At 39.8% G+C, this 20,851-nt stretch overlaps 1 protein-coding gene across 5 annotated transcripts in view; it reads left to right on the top strand.

The window, feature by feature from the left end:
• Nucleotides 1-20,851, top strand: part of lin54 (lin-54 DREAM MuvB core complex component) — an 86,247-nt gene that overhangs the window by 39,251 nt on the left and 26,145 nt on the right. For 4 of the 5 annotated variants that reach the window (XM_072253047.1, XM_072253048.1, XM_072253049.1 and 1 more), the window contains 4 exons: nt 5,988-6,201; nt 8,463-8,522; nt 10,145-10,212; nt 17,297-17,494. In XM_072253047.1, coding sequence (XP_072109148.1) covers nt 5,988-6,201; nt 8,463-8,522; nt 10,145-10,212; nt 17,297-17,494 — 540 coding nt within the window. The remainder of the gene's footprint in view (nt 1-5,987; nt 6,202-8,462; nt 8,523-10,144; nt 10,213-17,296; nt 17,495-20,851) is intronic. The other variant, XM_072253052.1, reaches the window with a different exon arrangement.

Raw genomic sequence — 20,851 nt, 5'->3', positions numbered from 1 at the left:
CAACTTGCCCACCAGGGCAACAGGTCCACAGCAGGGCCATCTCATAGGATCTTCACTCAACCTTGGAACATCTGGAAAGCAAAGATCCATATATCAGGATGCTCTTTATCGACTACAGCATAGCAGCATCTCCTCAAAATTAATCAATAAATTTCAAGATCTTGGCCTCAATACTTCCTTGTGCTATTGGTTCCTGGATTTCCTCATTTGCATACCCCAGTCAGTTGGGATTGGCAACAGGATCTCTTCCACAATCTCCATCAGCACAGGTGCACCACAAGGCTGGGTGCTTAGCTCACTGCTCCACTCGCCTTACAGTTATGACTAAGTGCAGCTCCAGTGTTGTACTCAAGTTAGCTGATGGCACCACTGTCATAGGCTGTATCAAAGGTGGTGACAAATCAGCATATAGGAGGAAGATTGAAAATCTGGCTGAATGGTGCCCTAACAACTACCTCTGACTTAATGTCAGCAAGACCAAGGAGCTGATTATTAACTTCTTGAGAAGGAAACCAGAGATCTATGAGCCAGTCCTCATTGGAGAGTCTGATGTGCAGAGGGTCAGTAACTTTGTTCCTGGGTGTTATTGTTTTGAAGGACCTGTCTTGGGCCCAGCATGTAATTGCATTTATGAAGAAAGCATGGCAGCGCCTCTACTTCCTTTGGAGTTTGTGAACGTTCAGCATGATATCTAAAATTGACAAACTTCTTTAGATGTGTAGTGGAGGGTATATTGACTGGCTGTATTGTTGCCTGGTATGGAAACACCAATGCCCTTGAACAGAAAGTCCTACAAAACGTAGTGGATAGGGCTAATTCCATCACAGGTAAAGCCCTCCCCACTGTTGAGCACATCTACACAGAATGCTGTCGCAGGGAAACAGCATCCATCATCAGGGACACCCACCACCTAGGGCATGCTCTGTTCTTGCTGCTGCCATCTGGAAGAAGGTACAGGAGCCTCAGGGCTCTCACCACCATGTTCAGGAACAGTTATACCCCTCAACCATCAGGCTCTTGAACCAAAGGGTGTGACTTTACTCAACCTAACTCACCCCATCATTGAAATGTTCCCACAACCAATGGAGTCACTTTCAAGGACTCTTCATCTCATGTTCTCAGTGCTTTTATTTATTTATTTTTTGTATTTGTACAGTTTGTTGACTGTTGCACACTGTTTGAATGCCCAAGTTGGTGCAGTCTTTCACTGATCCTGTTATGGTTATTATTCAGTAGATTTATTGAGTATGCCTGCAAGAAAGTGAATCTCAGCATTGTATATGATGACATATATGTACTTCAATAATAAATTTACTTTGAACTGTAATTGTAATCGTGTTTATTTTTCATATAGGATATATCTGTCTTTATGTTAATTGCCTTTATTGGATAGTCTGGGCAAAATCTGGATAGCTCACCGAATAAAGTCTGTATGATACAGTAGGGAAAGAGTAAGCAACGGAGTTCTATATACCTCACAAATAAACTCTTGATCATGCAACTACGTTGAAACTGTGAAGAAAATTTTCAGTTTAACCTCAACTACCTTTTTTCCTGAAGGCATTTGTACATACATTCAGGCATGCTACTTTGCATCATTGCACACTCAGTTGAAAGTACAATTGTTCTGTGGCTTGCTCTAGTCTGTTGCCTTCCTTGTAATTTAGCAATTTATTTGGTGAAGCGATTTGGGAGTTGAATATATGATAGGGCTAATTCATAGTTCCTGCACTCCAATCTAAAGCAAAACAGCCTTTTTATATTTTTCACTTGGAGCCAAGAAAAAATATTACTGAGCATTAGCTATTTAGAGAATTGGCTTTAAATAAATTTAGCTTTTTAGTGTATTTTTTGTAATCTTGCTTCTGTCCATAGCCTGTATATTGAGAATAAAATCCCATTGCCATAATAACTACTTATAATGAATTTCTGTATTTGCATTTATAATGGAATAATGATGTCATGAAACCTCTTTATTTCTCTCCCAAGTTCTTCATCCTGTATGGTGGAGAATCCCCTATAGACTTCCTCCATCAATCATTGCTACAAGTTTATATGTAATGTGTGCAGAAAATACTTATAAGGATGTTGCCTGGTTTTTGTGGGCTTGAGTTATCAGAAGAGATTGGAAAGGCCAAGTCTGTTTCCCTTGGACTGAAGGAGGCTGGGTACAATAGAGTTATATCTGATTGAGAGGCATAGAAAGTTAATCTGAAGGGTATATTTTAACACATAGTTGGTATCTGGAATGAGCTGCCAAAGGTGGCGGTGAATGCAAGGATAGTAACTACATTTAAAAGGCACGTTGATAGCTATTTGAATGAGCATGGTAAAGAGGGGGGTAGAATGAATGCAGGTGGTATAGGTAGGCATGATGGGCAATATGTTTGCGATGGGCTGAATGGCCTGTTTCTATACTGCACCATGGAATCATTCCATGGATGTGGGATTTCAGCTGCAGTGAAAGGTTAGACTCTGTGAGTCTCAGTGGTTGTGACAAGAGCAGCAAGAGCTTATAATGTGAGCAACACACATAAAAGTTGCTGGTGAATGCAGCAGGCCAGGCAGCATCTCTAGGAAGAGGTGCAGTCGATGTTTCAGGCCGAGACCCTTCGTCAGGACTCGGCCTGAAACATCGACTGCACCTCTTCCTAGAGATGCTGCCTGGCCTGCTGCGTTCACCAGCAACTTTTATGTGTGTTGCTTGAATTTCCAGCATCTGCAGAATTCCTGTTGTTTGCGCTTATAATGTGTACAGGTTTATAAGTTTTACAAGATCACAGCAGTTTAGATTGGATAAATAGATAGCTGTTATCATAAGCTATCCATTTACCCAATCATGTACCTGCCAGACCCCCGCGAAAGAATGCTATTTCTTGTCATTTTTCTGAAGTTCAGCTAGTATTTCCCTGCAGAGGACCTGAAGTCCCTACCAAGGACTTTGAGAACAGCTAAGAGGATCATAGTGGTCTCCCTGCCATCCATCAGGGAGATTTATCAGGAGGGCTGCGTACACAGGGCCCTTGGTGTTATTAAGAATCCCACCCATTCATCCATCATCCTGTATGAGTTTCCATCATCAGGCAAGAGACTGATGCATAAAAACAAGAATGGTCAGGATGAGGAACTATGTCTTCCCCCAGCCCATTAGACTTCTGAACTCCCAGCCACATCGTATTCCAGCTGTCACTGGCTAACCTGTTCCATATCTTACAGTATTTAATATTAATCCACTTCAGTTTGTTATTTGTGTGTGATTCATCTGTAGATTTTATCCTTTCCTTCATAAGTTATTGTGTGTTGTGTGTTTATGTGCTTTACACCCTGGTTTGAAGAAGTGTTTCACTTCTGTATACATTACATACATGTATATAGTTAAATGACAATAACCTTCACTTGACTTGACAATTTGCTGAATCAGAATGGTTCTTGATAAGACTAGCCCTTCATACCAGGAATAACCAAATGACCCTTCTTTGAACTGAGTCAAATACAAGTACATTTGTGAATGACACACGCTTCATGCGCTACTCCAGATATATTCTTGTACAATTGCATCAAGCCTTCATTACTGATGTACTCCATCCAGTTTGTGCTAAAAGGCCACTGTTTCAGTTGTCTTCCTGATTAGTCGCTGTCTGCATGCTAATTTTGTTTTCAATCAAGAATTATCAGATGACTTCTTATGTCACATCTGTTGTCTCTTTCCATGTGCATTATATTCCCGATAAAGCGGATCACCTTGCATTTCTCTACGTAATAGTCCATCACTAAAGGTTTTGCTCATTTACTTACAGTATATCTCCTTTTGCATATTGTGACCTTACTATGTTTATTTTGTTATCTTTTTATTACCAGGGAATATAAATTGGCCCCTTCATCTAAGTCATTGACCTGGATTGTAGGTAAATGAAGCCTCAGTGCTAATTCCTGATCTCATCCTGCAAAGAATACTCCAAGATGAAACTGATCCATGTATCCCAATTTTCATTTAGCTAGCCAGTCCTCTATATTTGTTGATATGCAACCCTAATGGCGTGAGTCTTATACTGTGTTATACCTTTATGTGGCATCTTGTTGAATGCCTTTTGGAAATACGTGACAACCACTCTCTTCATCTTTAACCATCCTGCTAGTTATATTCTGCCACCAAAGCATCTAGGCTGAAAGTGTTATATTTGAATGCACCCATTATGTGAAACAGGGTAGGTGAACTTGTAGTGCAGTTAGAAATTGACAGATATAACATTGTGTGCATTACAGAGTTGGGGTTCAAAGATCACAGCTGGGAACTGAAAATCCAAGGATGCACAATGTTGCAAAAGGATGGGCAGAGGGGGTGGTGTGGATTTGTTGGTTAAAAAAAAGAAATAAAGTCCTTAGAAAGAAGTAACGTAGGATCTGAAGATGTAGAAGCCTAGTAGGTAGAATTGAGAAATTTACCTTAATGAAAGTGATATAGAGGCCTTCAAACAATAAGCAGGATGTGGGTACAGATTCCAATGGGAGATGAAAAGGCATATAAAAATGGCAATGTTACGATAATCATGGGAAGATTTCAGTATGCAGATCAATTGGGAAAATTAAGTTGGTGCTGGATCCCAGGAGAAGGAATTTGTCAAATGCCGATGATATGACTTTTTAGAGCAGCTCGACCCTACCAGGGAGAAAGCAATTCTGGATTTTGTGTTGTGTAAATCAGATTTGATTAGGGAGCTTAAGATGAAGGAATTTGTAGGAGGCAGTGATCATAATATGATAGAATTCACCCTGCAGTTTGAGGGGGAGAAGCTAAATCGGATGTATCCGTATTACGGTATTACTCTACTCTCTGTATTCTCATGACTGGCTGGTCAGGTTCTGCTCTAGCTGTGCCAATAAAGATACCCCTATTTTGGGTTGTATCTCAAATTACAATGAATTGAAGTACCCGAAGGAAATAGAGAGCCTGGTGACATGGTGTCATAAAACAACCTTTCCCTCTGTCAGCAAAACAAGAGCAATGTATTGGCTGGTGCACATGCTCCTGTTTATATCAATGGTGCTGAGATCAAGAGGGTTAAGAGCTTTTAATTCCTAGCAGTTGAATATCACCAATACCCTATTTGTGGTTGAACCACCTTAAGTGCCATGGCCAAGAAAGCTCACTAGCACCTCCAGTTCCTTGGGTAGCTAAAGAAATTTGGCATGTCCTCTTTGACCCTCACCAATTTTTGTAGCTGTTTCACAGAAAGCATCCTTCCAGATGCATGACAGCATGATATGCAAACTGCTCTGCCACTGACCATAAGAAACTGCAGAGAATTGTGGATACAACTTAGCACATCACAGAAACCAGCTACTGACTCTGTCTATTCTTTTTACTGCCTTGGAAAAGCAGCCAAGATAATTGAAGACCCTACCCACTCCGAACATTCTGTCTTCTCCCCCTTTTCTTCCCTTTGGGCAGAGGATTCAGAAGCCTGAAAGCACGTACTCCCATAATTGAGAACAGCCGTTATAAGACTAATGAACAGTTCCCTGGTACAATACAATGGATTCTTAACATCACAAAATCTACCTTGTAATGATCTTGCACCTCATTCTCTACCTGCACTGCACTTTTTCTGTAACTATAAAGCTTTACTTGGTTATTGTTTTACCTTGTACTACCTCAATGCACTTTGTAATGAATTGATCCATATGAATGGTATGCAGGTCAAGTTTTTCACTCTAACTTGGTATGTGACAATAATAAACCAATTTACCAATTTATCAAAGAGCTCTATGAAAGAGAAACAATATGACCAAACTTAAAAATAATTTTCACCGTTAACGTGAAGCAATGTATAAAATAAGCTAGAATTGAAAGTTTTACTTGCACATTTGCATGATTTTGCTCAACTTTTTTCAAAAGCTCGTGTTATTAGCTTGCACTTAATGTTTTGTAAGTTTGGAGTTTCTGTTTAGTAAAGCCTGCTGTCTCTTTGTTATTACTTCCTGAGCAGGCAGTGAAACCTACAGTCCAGACGCTATCTATGGGACCAATGAATACCCAGTTCAAGACCATCATCCCTTTGGCAACACCACCCAATGTTCACCCAATTCAAGTACCAGGCAGCAAGTTTCATTATGTACGGCTAGTTACTGCAACAACGGCTAGTGGCTCCTCACAAGCAGTCAGCTCCACTTCCAGCACCAACACACAGCCTTTATCACAAGGTTTGCTTCAAGAGGATGTTATTTTGTAATTGTTTCTAAATCATACGTTTGATAGATCAAAATGAAAATATTTCTGAAGTATATTTTGAAGCTTGAAGAATTGGTGTCAATATTGAATGGTATAACTTTCTGTCCAAAATCTCTTAACTGTAACAAAGCTGAGAGGTTAATGCTAATTCTACAAAATACAATAAATTTTTATTAGTTCCAGATGAGGATCAATAAATATTTTCTGTGAGCACACTTGCTGAGCTGTAATGCTTTAGGTTTGATTTGGCCTACGATGATCTTTTTATTTAAAAATACTTGTGCATTTTCTGAAAACCAGTATTTACATTTTGTTCATATTCTCAAGTTCATTGAAGCAGAATAAAAGGTATTGAAGTTTTGTATATAATTTGGAAGCATGAGAAATTTTGCTTTCCTCTGTTGTGCAAAATATTTGGCATTCTATGAAGTTTTATTGTTGATATGTGTCTGAATTTGTAATAAATTTATCAACATGTAAGTTTTCAGAAATTTTCAGCTTAAGTGAAGTATGATTTTTGGTACTCAGTGAGAATAATTCACTATTATTACCGCAGTATTATGGAGTGATAGAAGTAGTACCTGAGAGAAGGGACACAGTTAATATTATCTGCCTGACTTTGGGCCTAGAGTTATTTATAGAGACATTTGACTAATTAGGAAAATCTTAGGTATGTTGTAAACCACTATAATTGTTTTAAAAAACAAACATTTCTATTCGGAGTTGTGAGTATTCGCAAATGTGAGAAACTTTACACCCCAGCTTTTTTCACTGGCCTCTTTCACAATTGTAGTTTTCATCTGCCTTTTTATTGAAGCCTCAATGCAAATGTTATTCTAAGACATTTTTTATCTTTCTTTCCTCAACTGTTGTGTTTATGCTCATCTTAACCTTCTAACTTCTAAATTAGCACTGCACTTCCTTTCTTAAACTCTTGAGTCCATAACACTTGTTAAATCTGTCCCTTTTTTTGAGAACTTGCTGTTTGAGGCTTATGTCACTTTTCAGTCCTGCCATAGTCCTCAGATGGTTTCAATTCAAATTGCAGTGAATAACCACTGTGATCATTGTCCATCCATTAACCCTGTACATTTTTGGTACAGCTGTAATCCATTTTCATCACTGTTCCTTCCTGGCCTTTTCATTGGGAAAGCTGCTTGACTTATTTTGAACACCAGTCATTGTCTTTTACATCTGCTCTTTGTGGATATGTCTGCCCTTAGTAGCAACATCTACATTATCGTCAGACATAGTCCATTTTCATTCATATTCTAGCAACTTGCAGCATCACCTCAACCAACCTTGAGATTGCTGTATTACTATCCTGTTCTGAAACTACATATCTAATGTGCAGTTTTCTCTCAGGAGTAGTGAATGGTTTGCTTTTAGATAGACCTGGCTTCGATTCAGCAGGTCAAATATGCTGCTCCTAAGTTGATATTTCTGCAATACTGGGAAACTGATACAAACTCCAGACATGTTTTGCTATGGTCTATCTACATGCTATACTAGAGTGATGACAATCTTTGTCTTTCCCATTTTGATCTCAATTTGACTCTCAAAGATCCATCACAGTTTGCCATCAATCACTTGAATCACCAGCAATTAAAACGGTCAGTAATGGGGGAATTCTTTTGTTCTCATTCTCTTATTTTTTGTTGATTTTATTTCATTCCCTTCCCAGCCTCACCCAAAAAGTTTGTCACCTAACTCTTAATAGATTGTGCTCAACCTTAATTCCATCCTTCCTGACTTGTATTGCCTTCTGGTCACTAATAATTGCAATTTAAATTTTGCATTTTTGTACTTTAATATTGTACCCATCCTATTCTTCAATTTCCTTCAGCCTTGAAGTCATCAGCCTTTGTTGCTGTTTGGCCTTATGTGCATCAGTATCGATACAATGGATTTCCTTCTCCAGACTCCCCTTTAGGCCTGGTTTTGATAGTCTACAAATGTCTTTGGCTCAGTTATATATTTTTAATGTTCCCCCATTGTCTGGATAGTTTTGTATATAAATGTAAATAACTGGTTCTGAATTTGCAATTTAAATTTTGGCAGTTTTATGATCTGTATAAGAATAAAAAAAGTTCCATTTGTTTTTTTTTCAGCTTATGCTTTTGGTTATCTTTTCTGTTGTATTTAAGTTACTGGGTTTGAGGACCAAGCCCAAATGATTTTTTTTTTGCTTGTTTGTTTGTTTTTGATTATACTGGGATTATTCAACTTTAAGATGGAGAAATAAACAGAGAGGAAAGTGCCCACATAAACTACAAACTATACAAAGAACAAGGTAATAGCAATTCTGAGTAATGCAATGTACCTCAGGGCAATTACAATGCCCTGCTGTGCCAACTAACATTTGACACAACCTCTAAACACTTTATTTGGTATGCTGCTGAATATCCAGTAGTCACTTAATTATGTAGCATAACTAGAATAGGTGCTGGGCATTAAATTAGTACTGTATATAGACTGGCTGTTAAGCACAAATACTATAATTTCTCTTTGAGTTCTTCAAGATATCAGTGTAAATAAAGTGCCTGAAGTAATCAGAAATGAGCATAATCCCTTTACTGATGCAATGACTTTTTGAATTTTATTTAACTGGAGTGTTGTTACAAAAAAAATTGATAACAACCCACATAAGGAGATTTAAGGGCAGGTTTGGAAAAAGGTATTTAAAGAGAAACTGCCTCAGAACTTGTGTAGTTGAGGTTTGTGCAGAAGCAATTTACTATGCTTGAATAGGATTTGTGGGTCAGGATGTGTGGGCAGGATGCAGCAGAGTATGTGTTAGTTTCAGGTTGCTTTACTTTCATTAGCTTTTACTATCTTAAACCACAGTGTCAAAGAGAAGCTTTTGGCCCACGTCTGGGAGAGCCGTCCAACATTCCATTTTCCTGTACTTAAAAAAAATCATGAATAGTACCGTAATATGACTCTTAAAAGCAATAATAGATTCAGCTTCCACTACTTCTGCCAGAGTATTTCGCAATCTGATGACATGCTGAGGCAGAATTATACTCTAAAATGTACTCCAGTACTGAGTCCTTTGGCAAGATGCTGAAATAGTGCTGCTTATGAAGCAACAGAAAATTATGAACAATATCTTCCTGATTTACATGAAATACACTTTTTTTTTACTGGGATTGGTAGTCCAATTTAAGACAAAGGAGCACACATTGTTCCTACAGGAAAATAGTTTTAAATATATACAGTAAGCTAGATCCAACCTTCTTGAAGGGTTTAAAATTTTATTCATTCCTGGTTAAGTTGAAACATTTTTCTTAAACATAGAGTAGCTTTTATTTTCTATATGCCCTATCTGTATCCTCTGAAGCTATCAGTCCTTTTCATTGATCACCATGCTCTCTCCTTACACTCTCTGCAAGTTTCCAGATAACAGTTTTGAAAAGTATTATCTTTTGGCTGTTCTGCAGTATGTGTATTAGAAAGTCTCAAGGAATATATAAGGAAATAATAAACATTATTCTAGAGGATGTAAAAGTAGATTAAGATGGGAAGAAAGTATAGAAAGGGCAAGGTCTTGGTTCATTTGAGTGGCATTTGATACCAAGAGGGTTTGTAATTTGTATGGTAAGTGGATGTTGTAACGCTGAATAGATTATCTCATCTAATCTATAAACTTAGAGTTTTTGAAATATTTGATAATTTTTAATGCAGTTAGGAATATAGTTTTTGTACTTTAAATTTGTTTCTATAACATCCTAGCATTTTTGGAAGAATGTTTTTTCAAGCATTCAAAGCCTCTTGTCTATTACCTGTGATTGTTAACTTTTTTAATATGGATCAGTTTTTCAATTGATGTAGAGGAGTATCTATACAAGATTCTAAAATACTTAAGAATAAATTTTCTATTTTGTCTTGCAATACTTTTTTTTTCTTAACCAGCCAAGACTGTTGTACTGAATCCGCAAGTTCGCATGTCTGTTCCAATTGCACCAGCACAGATAAAAAATGTGAGTAATATGTATGTCAAATATTACAGTGCTGTTTGCCTCATCATCTATGGTGCTGTCACCAATGACAGTAATAGTTTTGTTGAATCTGATTTTTCTCTTCAGAAGATCTCGTTGACTCAGTCTAATCATCGTATGAATTTCTGTATTTCATTTCATTCTCTGATTGATTGCAGCATCTTTTTTTGACAATGATGTCGGGCTAACAAATGTTTACTGTTTTGTCTTATCCTTTCTTAAAAAGACATGATACATTTGCTACCTTGCATCTATAGTCTATTCTAGAATTTAAGAAACTTTAGATGATTATTATTAATTTATCCATTAACTGTAACTATTTCTTTTTGAACCGTGGAATACAGATTACCAAATTGAGGAGATTTCAGGTTTATTTTGGTATATTGTGACATTACCTACCTTAATTTCTTTACCATGAATGAACTCCTGGTTCCTTTCTTTATACTGCAGATACTATATCTTCAATGTTTATTTACTGCCTCTACCTTTTCTTATCTCTCACCTTTAACTACAAGACTGCAAGATAGCCATGGTTATTTTTATTGCTACTTTTTAAATGGGCAGAATATTATGGAGCCTTTCAGGCATAGACAGAATCTTTCTTCAAGCTCACAGTCTTTCCTAGCTGACTTTTATGTGATCATGTTTCCATAAGTTTCCCAATTCTCTGATTTTAAAGCTATTTTCAACTAGACCTTATATTGGGGAAATCAAGCTGGCTAGGTGATCGGAATTTGGTGAAAACATTCAGTGTTTTCAGATAGTTACGGATAGAGATGAGACTGAAATTTGTCTAGGGGGTGGGGGTTGCATGGAGAATATTGGAGTGTTAAATTGAGGAAAGACCTTTTATAACAGTATTCTGCAGGAATTGCTCTCTCCATGATTCTCTTGTCCATTTATCCCTCCCCACTGATCTCCCTCCCGGCACTTATCCCTGCAAACAGCCTCAGTGCTACACCTGCCCATTCACCTCCTCCTTCGCCTCCACTCAGGGCCCCAAACAGTACTTCCAGGTGAGGCAGCGCTCCAGCTGCGAATCTGCTAGGGTCATCTATTGTGTCCGGTGCTGCCGATGCAGCTTCCTCTACACTGGTGAGACCCATCATAAATCGGGGGACTGCTTTGTCAAGCTCCTCCACTCCATCTGCCAAAAGCAGAACTTCCCAGTGGCCAAGCATTTTAATTCCAATATCCATTCTCATTCCGACATGTCAGTCCATGAAAAAGCTGAAGTTGGGCAGAGCCCTTGAAGAATAGAAAGGAAACAGGTGCACAAGAAATGATGAGGGCTAAAACGGGCCATGAATATCCTTGGCAAGTAGGATTAAAGAGATTTCTAAGGAAAGGGTAGGACCATTCAAGGACAAAGGAGAGATTTCATGCCTGGAGCCAGAGGGAGTGGGAGAGGTACAAACCAAGTACTTTTGTATTCATCATGAAGAAGGAAATGGAGAGCAGTGAGGTCAGGGAGGAGTATTCTAGAACATGTTGATTTTGAAGAGGAGATGTTGTGCCTGTTAACGAACCTTGAGATGAGTAAGTCTCCATGGCCTAATGGAACCTGTTCCTGAGGGCCAACAACAGCCTCACGGCAGAGATCTTTGTATCCTCTTTAGCTACAGGCCATGCCTAGAGGACTGGAGAACAGCCAGTGTAATTCTTCTGTAAAAGAAGACAATAAAGACAAACCAGGAAATTAAAAATCATTGAGCCTTGCATCACTAGAAGGGAAATTCTTGGAAAATTTCTTAAGGACAGAATATCATCACCTCTGGAGAAGCATATATTTAGCAGGAAAGTAGCTTCATGAAGTGGCAGTCATTTCTTACAAACTTAATTTTTTTGAAGAGGTAACCAAGATGATTGAGGGTAGGGCAATGGATATTGTACATGAGAACTTTAGTAAACTTGTGACAGTGGCCCTTTATGGTAGACTAATCTAGAGGATTAAGGCATGTGGGATCCAGGGAGACCTGGTAGATTAAATTCAAAACTGATTTGGCCATAAAGGACAGAGATTAGTGGTGGAGGGCTGTTCTGACTGAAGGTCTGTGACCTGTGAGATGATGATCTGCAAGGATCTTTGCTGAGCTACAAATTGCAACAGGAGATAGAAAATGCATATCAAAAGGACAATTTTATGATAGTCATTAGGATTTCAATATGAAGGTAGATTGGGAAAATCAGGTTGATGCTGGATTCCAAGAGGAGGAATTTGCAGAATGCTTACAGGATGGCTTTTTAGAGCAGCTCATGGTTGAGCCCATTAGGGGATAATTTATTCTGGATTAACTGTCGTGCAATGAACCGGAACTGATTAGAGAGTTTAAGGTGAAGGAACCCTGAGGGACAAGTGATCATAATACGATAGAATTCACCCTGCAATTTAAGAGGGAGAAGCTGAAGTCAGATGTATCAATATTACAGTGAAGTAAAGGGAATTGCAGAGGCATGAAAAAGGATCTGGCCAAAGGTAGTTGGAAGGGAACACTAGCAGGAATCAAAGGTTCAAGTAATGTCAAAGAAATGTATACAATACACATCCTGAAATGCTTTTTTTCTTCGCAACCATCTACGAAAACAGAGGAGTGCCCCAAAGCATGAATGACAGTTAAGTGTTAGAGCCCCAAAGTCCCCTCAGCTTCCCCCACCCGCGCGTAAGTGGCAGCGAGCAACAATCCCCCCTTCCCCTACCGGCAAAAACAAAGCGCACCCGCTACCAGCACTCAAGTGGGAGCAAAGCAATAGCAAAGACACAGACTTGCAGTTACCCCAAAGACTACATTGTTCACCCGATAATTCGACATGCTGCAGGCTCTCTCTCTCCTAATAAAGGAGAAAGAGGTGACTGCGTTCCATTTTCCAGCAAGCAGGGAGACATAATAAACAACTCACTGGATTACGATGTTAAAAGTCCATTACATCGCTTTTTTCGAGCTCTGTGCCTGGAAATCACAAGGATCCCGGGTCCCCAGGCACACAGCAGATGTTCCAACTTCCCCAAAGACACATGGGTCTCCTGTGGTAACACCAATCTTTGATCCGCCCATCTCCAGTTACTAGAGATCCTAGGCTTCTGAAACTGTGCCGAAATCTTAGGCCAAGACCTTGGCATGCCAAATAGCGGCCAATTGTGGAACCCCGAGAGCGGGTCCCATTCCCATAAAGAACTGTAGTCAGCGTGTAACTCCAGGTCAGGGTCTTCAAAAAAACCCTGAAAGGGTAAAATAGAGATATTAAAGATGGAAATAGGGCTGTTTTCAAAGATGCCAGCAAAGGAGTTGCCATTGGGCGCCATAACTACTTAGCTCAGCAAAGCAGCAATTGCTGGAAGTTCTGAGAGCAATTCGGGAAACGCAGGATAGATATCCCAAAGAGGAGGTATTCTAAGGGCAGGATGACACAACCATGGCTGACAAGGGAAGTCAAAGCCAACTTAAAAACCAAAGAGAGGGCATATAATAGAGCAGAAATTAGTGGGAAGTTAGAGCATTAGATAGCTTTTAAAAACCAATAGATGGCAACTAAAAAGTCAGGAGGAATACAAAGGCAAGCTATCCAATAATAGTAAAGGGGATACCAAATATTTCTTCAGATATATAAGGGTAAAAGAGATATCAGACCATTGGAAAATGGTGGGGAGGTAGTACAAAGGGGAAACAAGGAAATAGTGGATGAACTGAATAAGTATTTTGCATTAGTCTTTACGTTAGAAGGCACTAGCAGTATGCCAGAAGTTCGAGCATGTCGGGTCAGAAGTGAATGAAGTTGCCACTACTATGGGGAAAGTGCTTGGGAAACTGAAAAGTCTGAAGGTAGATAAAGCACCCAGCCCAGATAATCTACACCCCAGGGCTCTGAAAGAGGTGGCTTAAGAGATTCTGGTGGCATTAGCAATGATCTTTCAAGAATCAATAGACTCTGGCATGGTTCCAGGAGACTAGAAAACTGCAAAGGTCGCTCCACTTCTCAAGAAGAGAAAGAGGTAGAAGAAAGGAAATTATAGACCAGTTAGTCTGACCTCAGTGGGTGGGAAGAAGTTGGAGTCAATTGTTAAGGATATGGTTTCACAGTACTTGCAGGCTGAGGTCAGTATACCGGTAGTTTCCTTAAGGAAAAATATTGCCTGACAAATCTGAAGAAATAACAAGCAGGGTAGACAAAGAATCAGTGGATGTTGTGTTCTTGGATTTTCAAAAGGCCTTTGACAAGGTGCCCCACATGAGGCTGCTTAACAAGTTTAGAACCTGTGGTATTACATGAAAGATACTAGCATTGTTAGAGCATTGGCTGATTGGTAAGAGGCACGGAGTGGCAATAAAGGGAGCCTTTTCTGGTTGGTTGCCAGTGGCTAGTAGTGTTCCACAGCAGTCGCTGTTGGGACCACTTCTTTTTATGTCGGATGTCAGTGATTTGGGTGATGGAAGTGATGGCTTTTTGGCTATGTTTGCCAATAGGTGGAGGGGCAGGTAGTGTTGAGGAAGCAGAGAGGCTGCAGAAGGACTTAGACAGATTAGGAGAATGGGCAAAAAAGTGGCAGATGGAACACAGTGTCGGGAAGTGTATGATCACGCAGTTTGGTAGAAGAAATAAAAGTGTAAGCTAATTTCTAAATGGAGAGAAAATTCAAAAATCAGAGCTGCAAAGGGACTCTTGCAGGATTCCCTAAAGATTAATTTACAGGTTGAGTCATGGTGAGGAAGGCAAATGCAAAGTTAGCATTCGTTTTGAGAGCATGTGATATTGAGGCTTTATAAAGTACTGGTGAGGCCTCATTTGGAGAATTGTGAGCAGTTTTGGGCTCCTTATCTAAGAAAGGATGTGCTGATATTGGAGAAGTTTCAAAGGAGGTTCTTGAAAATGATTCTGTGATTGAAAGGCTTACCATTTGTGGAGTGTTTGATGGCTCTGGGCCTGTACTCACTGGAATTCAGAAGAATGAGGGGTGACTTCATTGAAACCGATCAAGTGTTGAAAGGCCTCAATAGAATCGATATGGAGAGGATGCTTCCTGCGGTGGAAGAGTCTAGGACCATAGGCCACAGCTTCAGAATAGAGAGACATCCATTTAGAACAGTGGTGAGGGGGAATTCCTTTTAGCTAGAGAGTGGAGAATCTGTGGAATTTATTGCCACAGGCTGCTGTGGGGGCAAAGTCATTGAGTATATTGAAATCAGGGCATGAAGGGTTTCAGGGAGAAGGCAGGAGATTGGTGCTGAGAAGGAAATTGATCAGCCATGATGGAGCAGACTCAATGGTCTGAATGGCCTGATTCTGCTCCTGTAACTTATGGTCTTACGAAAACTTCTGTTGGTGATATTTAGTCAAGAATTTACAAGGGTTGGTCAGTAAAGTTGCAGACGTCACCAAAATTGGCAGAAGTGGATTTTGAGGAAGGGTGTTAAAAGATTCAACTGGATGTAGACCAGTTGGAAATATAGGCAGAGAAATGGCAGATGTGTTCTGGACAGGTGTGAGATGTTGTACTTTAGAGGGTCAAGTGAACGAGGAAAATATTCAGTAAATGACAGGACCATAGCTGCAAGTCCATAGTCCTCTGAAAATGGCAAGACAAGTAGATAGTGTGGTTTAAAAAAATGGCATATGGCATGCTTGCCTTTATCATGTAGGGTATTGAGTATAAAAGTTGGGAAGTTGTGTTGCAGCTATATAATGTGTTAGAAACACCATTTTTGGAGTATGCTGTGCAATTCTGGACATGATGTTACAGGAAAGATGTGGAGGTTTTGAAGATGCTACAGAAGAGGTTCATTAGTATGTTGTCTGCATTAGAGAGTATTCAAAGAAAAGACTAGACAAACTGGAGCATCAAGAGGCTGAAGGGTGACCTGATAAAAGCAGTACCTGTGAAGGCAAAAGGTACAAGTCAACATTTTGTATTGAGTCCTTGCGTCAGGGCTGAGAGGAAGAGGGAAGATGGTCAATGTGTAGCAGCTGGTGGGATGAACAGAGTAGTGTGTAATAGGTAGAACCAGATGGGAGGGGATGATGGCCAGATGGGGAAGGTGGGGTGTGACAGATTTGTCTAATCCTACCCGTCTGGTTCTGTCTGCCCATCATCTCCCCCCTCCCCTCCCCAATCTGGTTCAACTTGTCACATACCAGGTTCTGTTCCTGCTCCTGTCGTGCTGCTATATAATGGCATTTTTCCCTCTTCCACTCATCCTGATGCAGGGTCTCAACTTAATGTTGACTTGTACATTTTGCCTCCATAGGTGCTACTTGAGAAATTGAGTTCTTCCAACATTCTGTTTTTCTTACTAAAATGTTTAGAATATAAATAGTTTTAAATGCTATCTAATTTCCCTTATGCTGGGAAGGACATCTTTATCTAGCCTTTCCATGGAAATAATCTTTAATACAGACTATTTGAACAAAGAAAAACTGCCCATTTTTGATATACAAATGCCCACCAAAGTTTTCTATCTCCACTTAGATGTGGGTGTACTTTTATGTACTTTATTTCTCTGTCTCTTTTGTCTCCAACCTATTTTTGTATTTGTTTCATTTGTTGTTTAAGTTTACACACCATCACCAATGCTTCTTTCTACTCTGCAATATTAAGTGCTCCTCTCTCCACAATTGCTGCATAAGCTGCAGAACGCTTTCAACATCTATTTTTGTGACAGGTTTCTAGCAGCTGCGGGTTTTTAAATTTCAGTTACTCAACCAATACATCTATCTGAACGCTGAGATTTTGTCATCCTTATGGAAGAATACTAGCCAGAATAATCCACCTTTTTCCAACAAAGTCTAATTAAAGTTATTGCATTTCTTTTTGCCTCTTTTTATAAAGCCCAAGATCCTGAAGCTTTGGACAGCCTTTTCAGCCTTTTCCTGCAATCCTTAATTTGCATACTTTGGGCTTCTTGTTATAAATTCCTTTCATATCATTTTTTTTTCTCTCTGATTTAAAGTGATTGGTATATAACATTATATTTCATTTCTTTTGTCTGTGTAATTTACCTATCTGTGTCTTCCTAATCTTGTTTGTCATGAATTGCATTCAAGTATTAAAAATGTTTTATATTTCTGTCTGCAGGTAGTTCCCAAACCAGTTGCTGGCACCACACAAACGGCTACCACCAGCCAACCCCAACAGAGACTCATTATGCCTGCAACGGCATTACCACAGATCCAGCCCAATTTAACAAATCTCCCACCAGGCACTGTTTTGGCACCAGCCCCTGGAGCTGGCAGCATGGGATATGCAGTAGTCCCAGCTCAGTACGTTACACAGGCAAGTAAAATAGTCCAATTGTAAGGGGTAATAACCCAGAGCTATTTTAAGAAGATGAGTGTAACAATTTAATGCACAGAAGATGTTGTAATGTTATCTAACACCTTTCTAGCACTAAATTTTGATGTATTGTACATCCTTCTGCAATATGCTGAGGGCAATGTCTAGGCATCAAGTGGAAATAAAAGGGCCTTTTCTGTTTGGCTGCCAGTGACTAGTGGTGTCGCTTAGGGGTCAGTATTGGGACTGCTACTTTTCACATTTTGTCAATGATTTGGATAATGGAATTGATGGCTTTGTAGCAAAGTTTGCTGATGATAAGAAAATAGGTGGAGGCTTAGATAGTGCTGAGGAAGCAATGTGATTGTAGCAGGACTTAGGCACATTGGAAGAATGGGCAAAAAAGATGGTAGATGTAGTACATTGTTGGGAAATGTATGATAATGCATTCTGGTAAAAGGAACAATAGTGCAGACTATTATCTAAATGGGCAGAATGTTCAAACATCAGAGGTGCAGAGGGACTGAGGAGTCCTCGTGCAAGACTTCCAGAAGGTTAATTTACAGGTTCAGTCTGTGGTAAAGAAGACAAATGCAATATTGGCATTTATTTCAAGAGGACTAGAACATAAATGCAAGAAGATAACACTGAGCCTTTATAAGACACTAGTCAGGCTGTGCACACTTGGAGTATTGTCAACAGTTTTGGGCCCCATATTTCAGAAAGGATGCATTGACATTGGAGAGAGTCCAGAGGAAGTTCACAAGGATGATTCAGGAAATGAAGGGGTTAACATATTAGAAGTGTTTGGCAGCTTTGGGCCTGTACCTACTGGAATTTGGAAGAAGGTGGGTGGATCTCATTGAAACGTACTGAATGTTGAAAGGACTAGATAGGGTGGATGTGGAGAGCATGGTTCCTGTGCAGGGGGTGTCCAGAACTAGAGGGCACAGCCTCAGAATTGAGGGGTGACCTTTTAGAACAGAGGTAAGATGATTTTTTTTTAGCCAGAGAGTAGTGAATCTGTGGAATGCTCTGCCATAGACTGAGATGTAGGCCAAGTCCGTGGGTATACTTAGGTGGACGTTAATCGTTTCCTAATTGGCCAGAGCCTCAAATGTTATGGTGAGAAGGCAGGTGTGTGGGGTTGAGTGGGATCTGGGATCAGCTATGCTACGGAGAAGACTCAATGGGCTGAATGGCCTAATTCTTCTCCTATGTCTTATGATCGTATGGCCTTTTAAAGATCTTCCAAAGTGGAAGTCTTGGTGAACCATGGCAGCCTTCCTTCCATTTGTAGCCAAGTATATTCTGGACCAGTATTTGTTGATTTATTACAGACTAAAATTATCCCTATTCTTTGATTTATTTTCACTGTTTCCTGTTCTTGACTATCCATGTTGAAAAGAACAATGTCTTTTACATTGTTCTTAGTATATTTCCTTGTCTCGAAAGTAATGCGAGGTCATTGCATCAATATGCAGAGGCCTCCATGCTGAGAAGGTCAGTGTGTTTTAATAAATGGACAGCTTTTTTCCCCCAATCAGCACATCTCAGCCACCTGGAGTCCTTTGTATACGTTCAAAAGGAGCAAACGGTAATGGCAAATACTAGCGATTTAAATTGGCTCATGTAAAATGCACTTCCACAACCCCTTTGGTGAAGGGATTGGATCCGTAAATTTTAGACACTTCTATAAAAATTGCATGCCTCATTTGAAGAAACGTTATCAGTCATAAGGTTACAGAATGATAACTGCTTTGGAAAATGGTAACTATTTGTTTGAACCACATATCAAGATTGAAGATTGTTTAATGCCATTTCCCCAATGTGTGTAAAGAAGACCGAGATAGTTGTTACTCCAGATCTGATGCAGCTTATAAAAACACACTAAGATAAAGAACAGAATAAATATAAAATAAATATAAATAAAAAGCTAACGTATATACATTAATTATATGTACATGAAGTGGTGCTAGGTCTAGTAGTAAGGTGACTGACAGGATATGGTAAAGTAGTTATGCTGGGGGGTGGGGGGAGGTGGATCAGTGGGCTGATCAGCCTTGCTGCTTGGGGAAAGTAACTGATTTTGAGTCTGGGGGTCCGAGTGTGGATGCTACGTAGCCTCCTTAGTGATGGGAGTTGGACAAACAGTCCCATGAGCAGGGTGGATGGGATCATTCTTAAATGGCTGACCGCCTTCTGCCAGCTTTCTGTATGTATGTCGTTGACGGCAGGTATGCTGGTGCCAGTGATGCATTGGACAGTTTTGATTACCCGCTGTAAAGCCTTCCTCTCCACCACAGTACAGTTTCTGTACCATGCAGTGATTCAGCATGTTGGGATGCTCTCTAATGCACATCTGTAGGGTGTCTTAAGTATTGATGTGCATAGTCTAGATCTCTTCAGTCTCAGCTTTCTTGAATATATAGGATGTGTTCTGGGGCCCTGAGAGGTTGTGTGAGATGTGCACTCCCAGGAATTTGAAACTGCTGTGCTGCCAGTTGTAAAGAGGGGTGTGGATGGTGTGAGTTCTGCTAAAGTTGATAACTGTCTCCTTTGTCTTCTTGACTTTGAGGAAGATGTTACTTGCCTGTCACCAGGTCTTGAGCTCTTCCACCTCCTCTCTGTAGGCTTTCTCATGGTTGTTGGTGATGAACCTCACCATTGTTGTGTCATCAGCAAAATTGACAATGTGATTATTCGGGTTTGGCTGTTATGTCATGTGTGTAACGATCCTGTAACATGTTCTTAGATTGTACAAGGTTGCTGACCAGTAGTGACACACTCATTTCCCAATTTAAGCTTGATTCAAGACCTCTTCACGAAATCATAATCTAATCACTACTCACCCCCACCACCTCCCGCTGTCCTTTGCCCTTCCCTTACCTGTCTCTTGCTCACTCATTGACAACCTCCCAGCACCCCACGCGTAACTTGCTCATGCCTTCCTGCTCTCACCCCTGCCTTTTACATTTCAAATGTAAATCTGTTCAAAAAACATTACTCAACATACTCGATGTAATCAAATTGCTTCTCCTATAGGAGCCTTCCTATGAAGGGTAGATAGTGTAACAAGTTCCAATAAAATACAACTTTTCAGTGAAAAGTGAAGAAAAATTGAAAGAATTTCAGTTCTTAGTGTGTTCTCAGTGCGTTATATTATAGTGATGCATTCATGAAAGAAATTGTCGTAGGTTATACCTGGTACAGGTTGACCTTCACTAATCCGACTACCTGTAATCCAGTTCCTTCGATAATCCGGCACTGATTATGCTTAATGTGATCCTTCTGTAATTCGGCATTTTCACTAATCCAGCACTCTTCAGGTCCCAATGGTGCCGGATTAGTGAAGGT

This window comes from Mobula birostris, chromosome 3 (assembly GCF_030028105.1).
Source record: "Mobula birostris isolate sMobBir1 chromosome 3, sMobBir1.hap1, whole genome shotgun sequence".
NCBI classification, from domain to species: Eukaryota; Metazoa; Chordata; class Chondrichthyes; order Myliobatiformes; family Myliobatidae; genus Mobula; species Mobula birostris.
The sequence above is the reverse complement of the archived record's forward strand: the minus strand, read 5'-3'. Positions and strand labels throughout refer to the sequence as shown.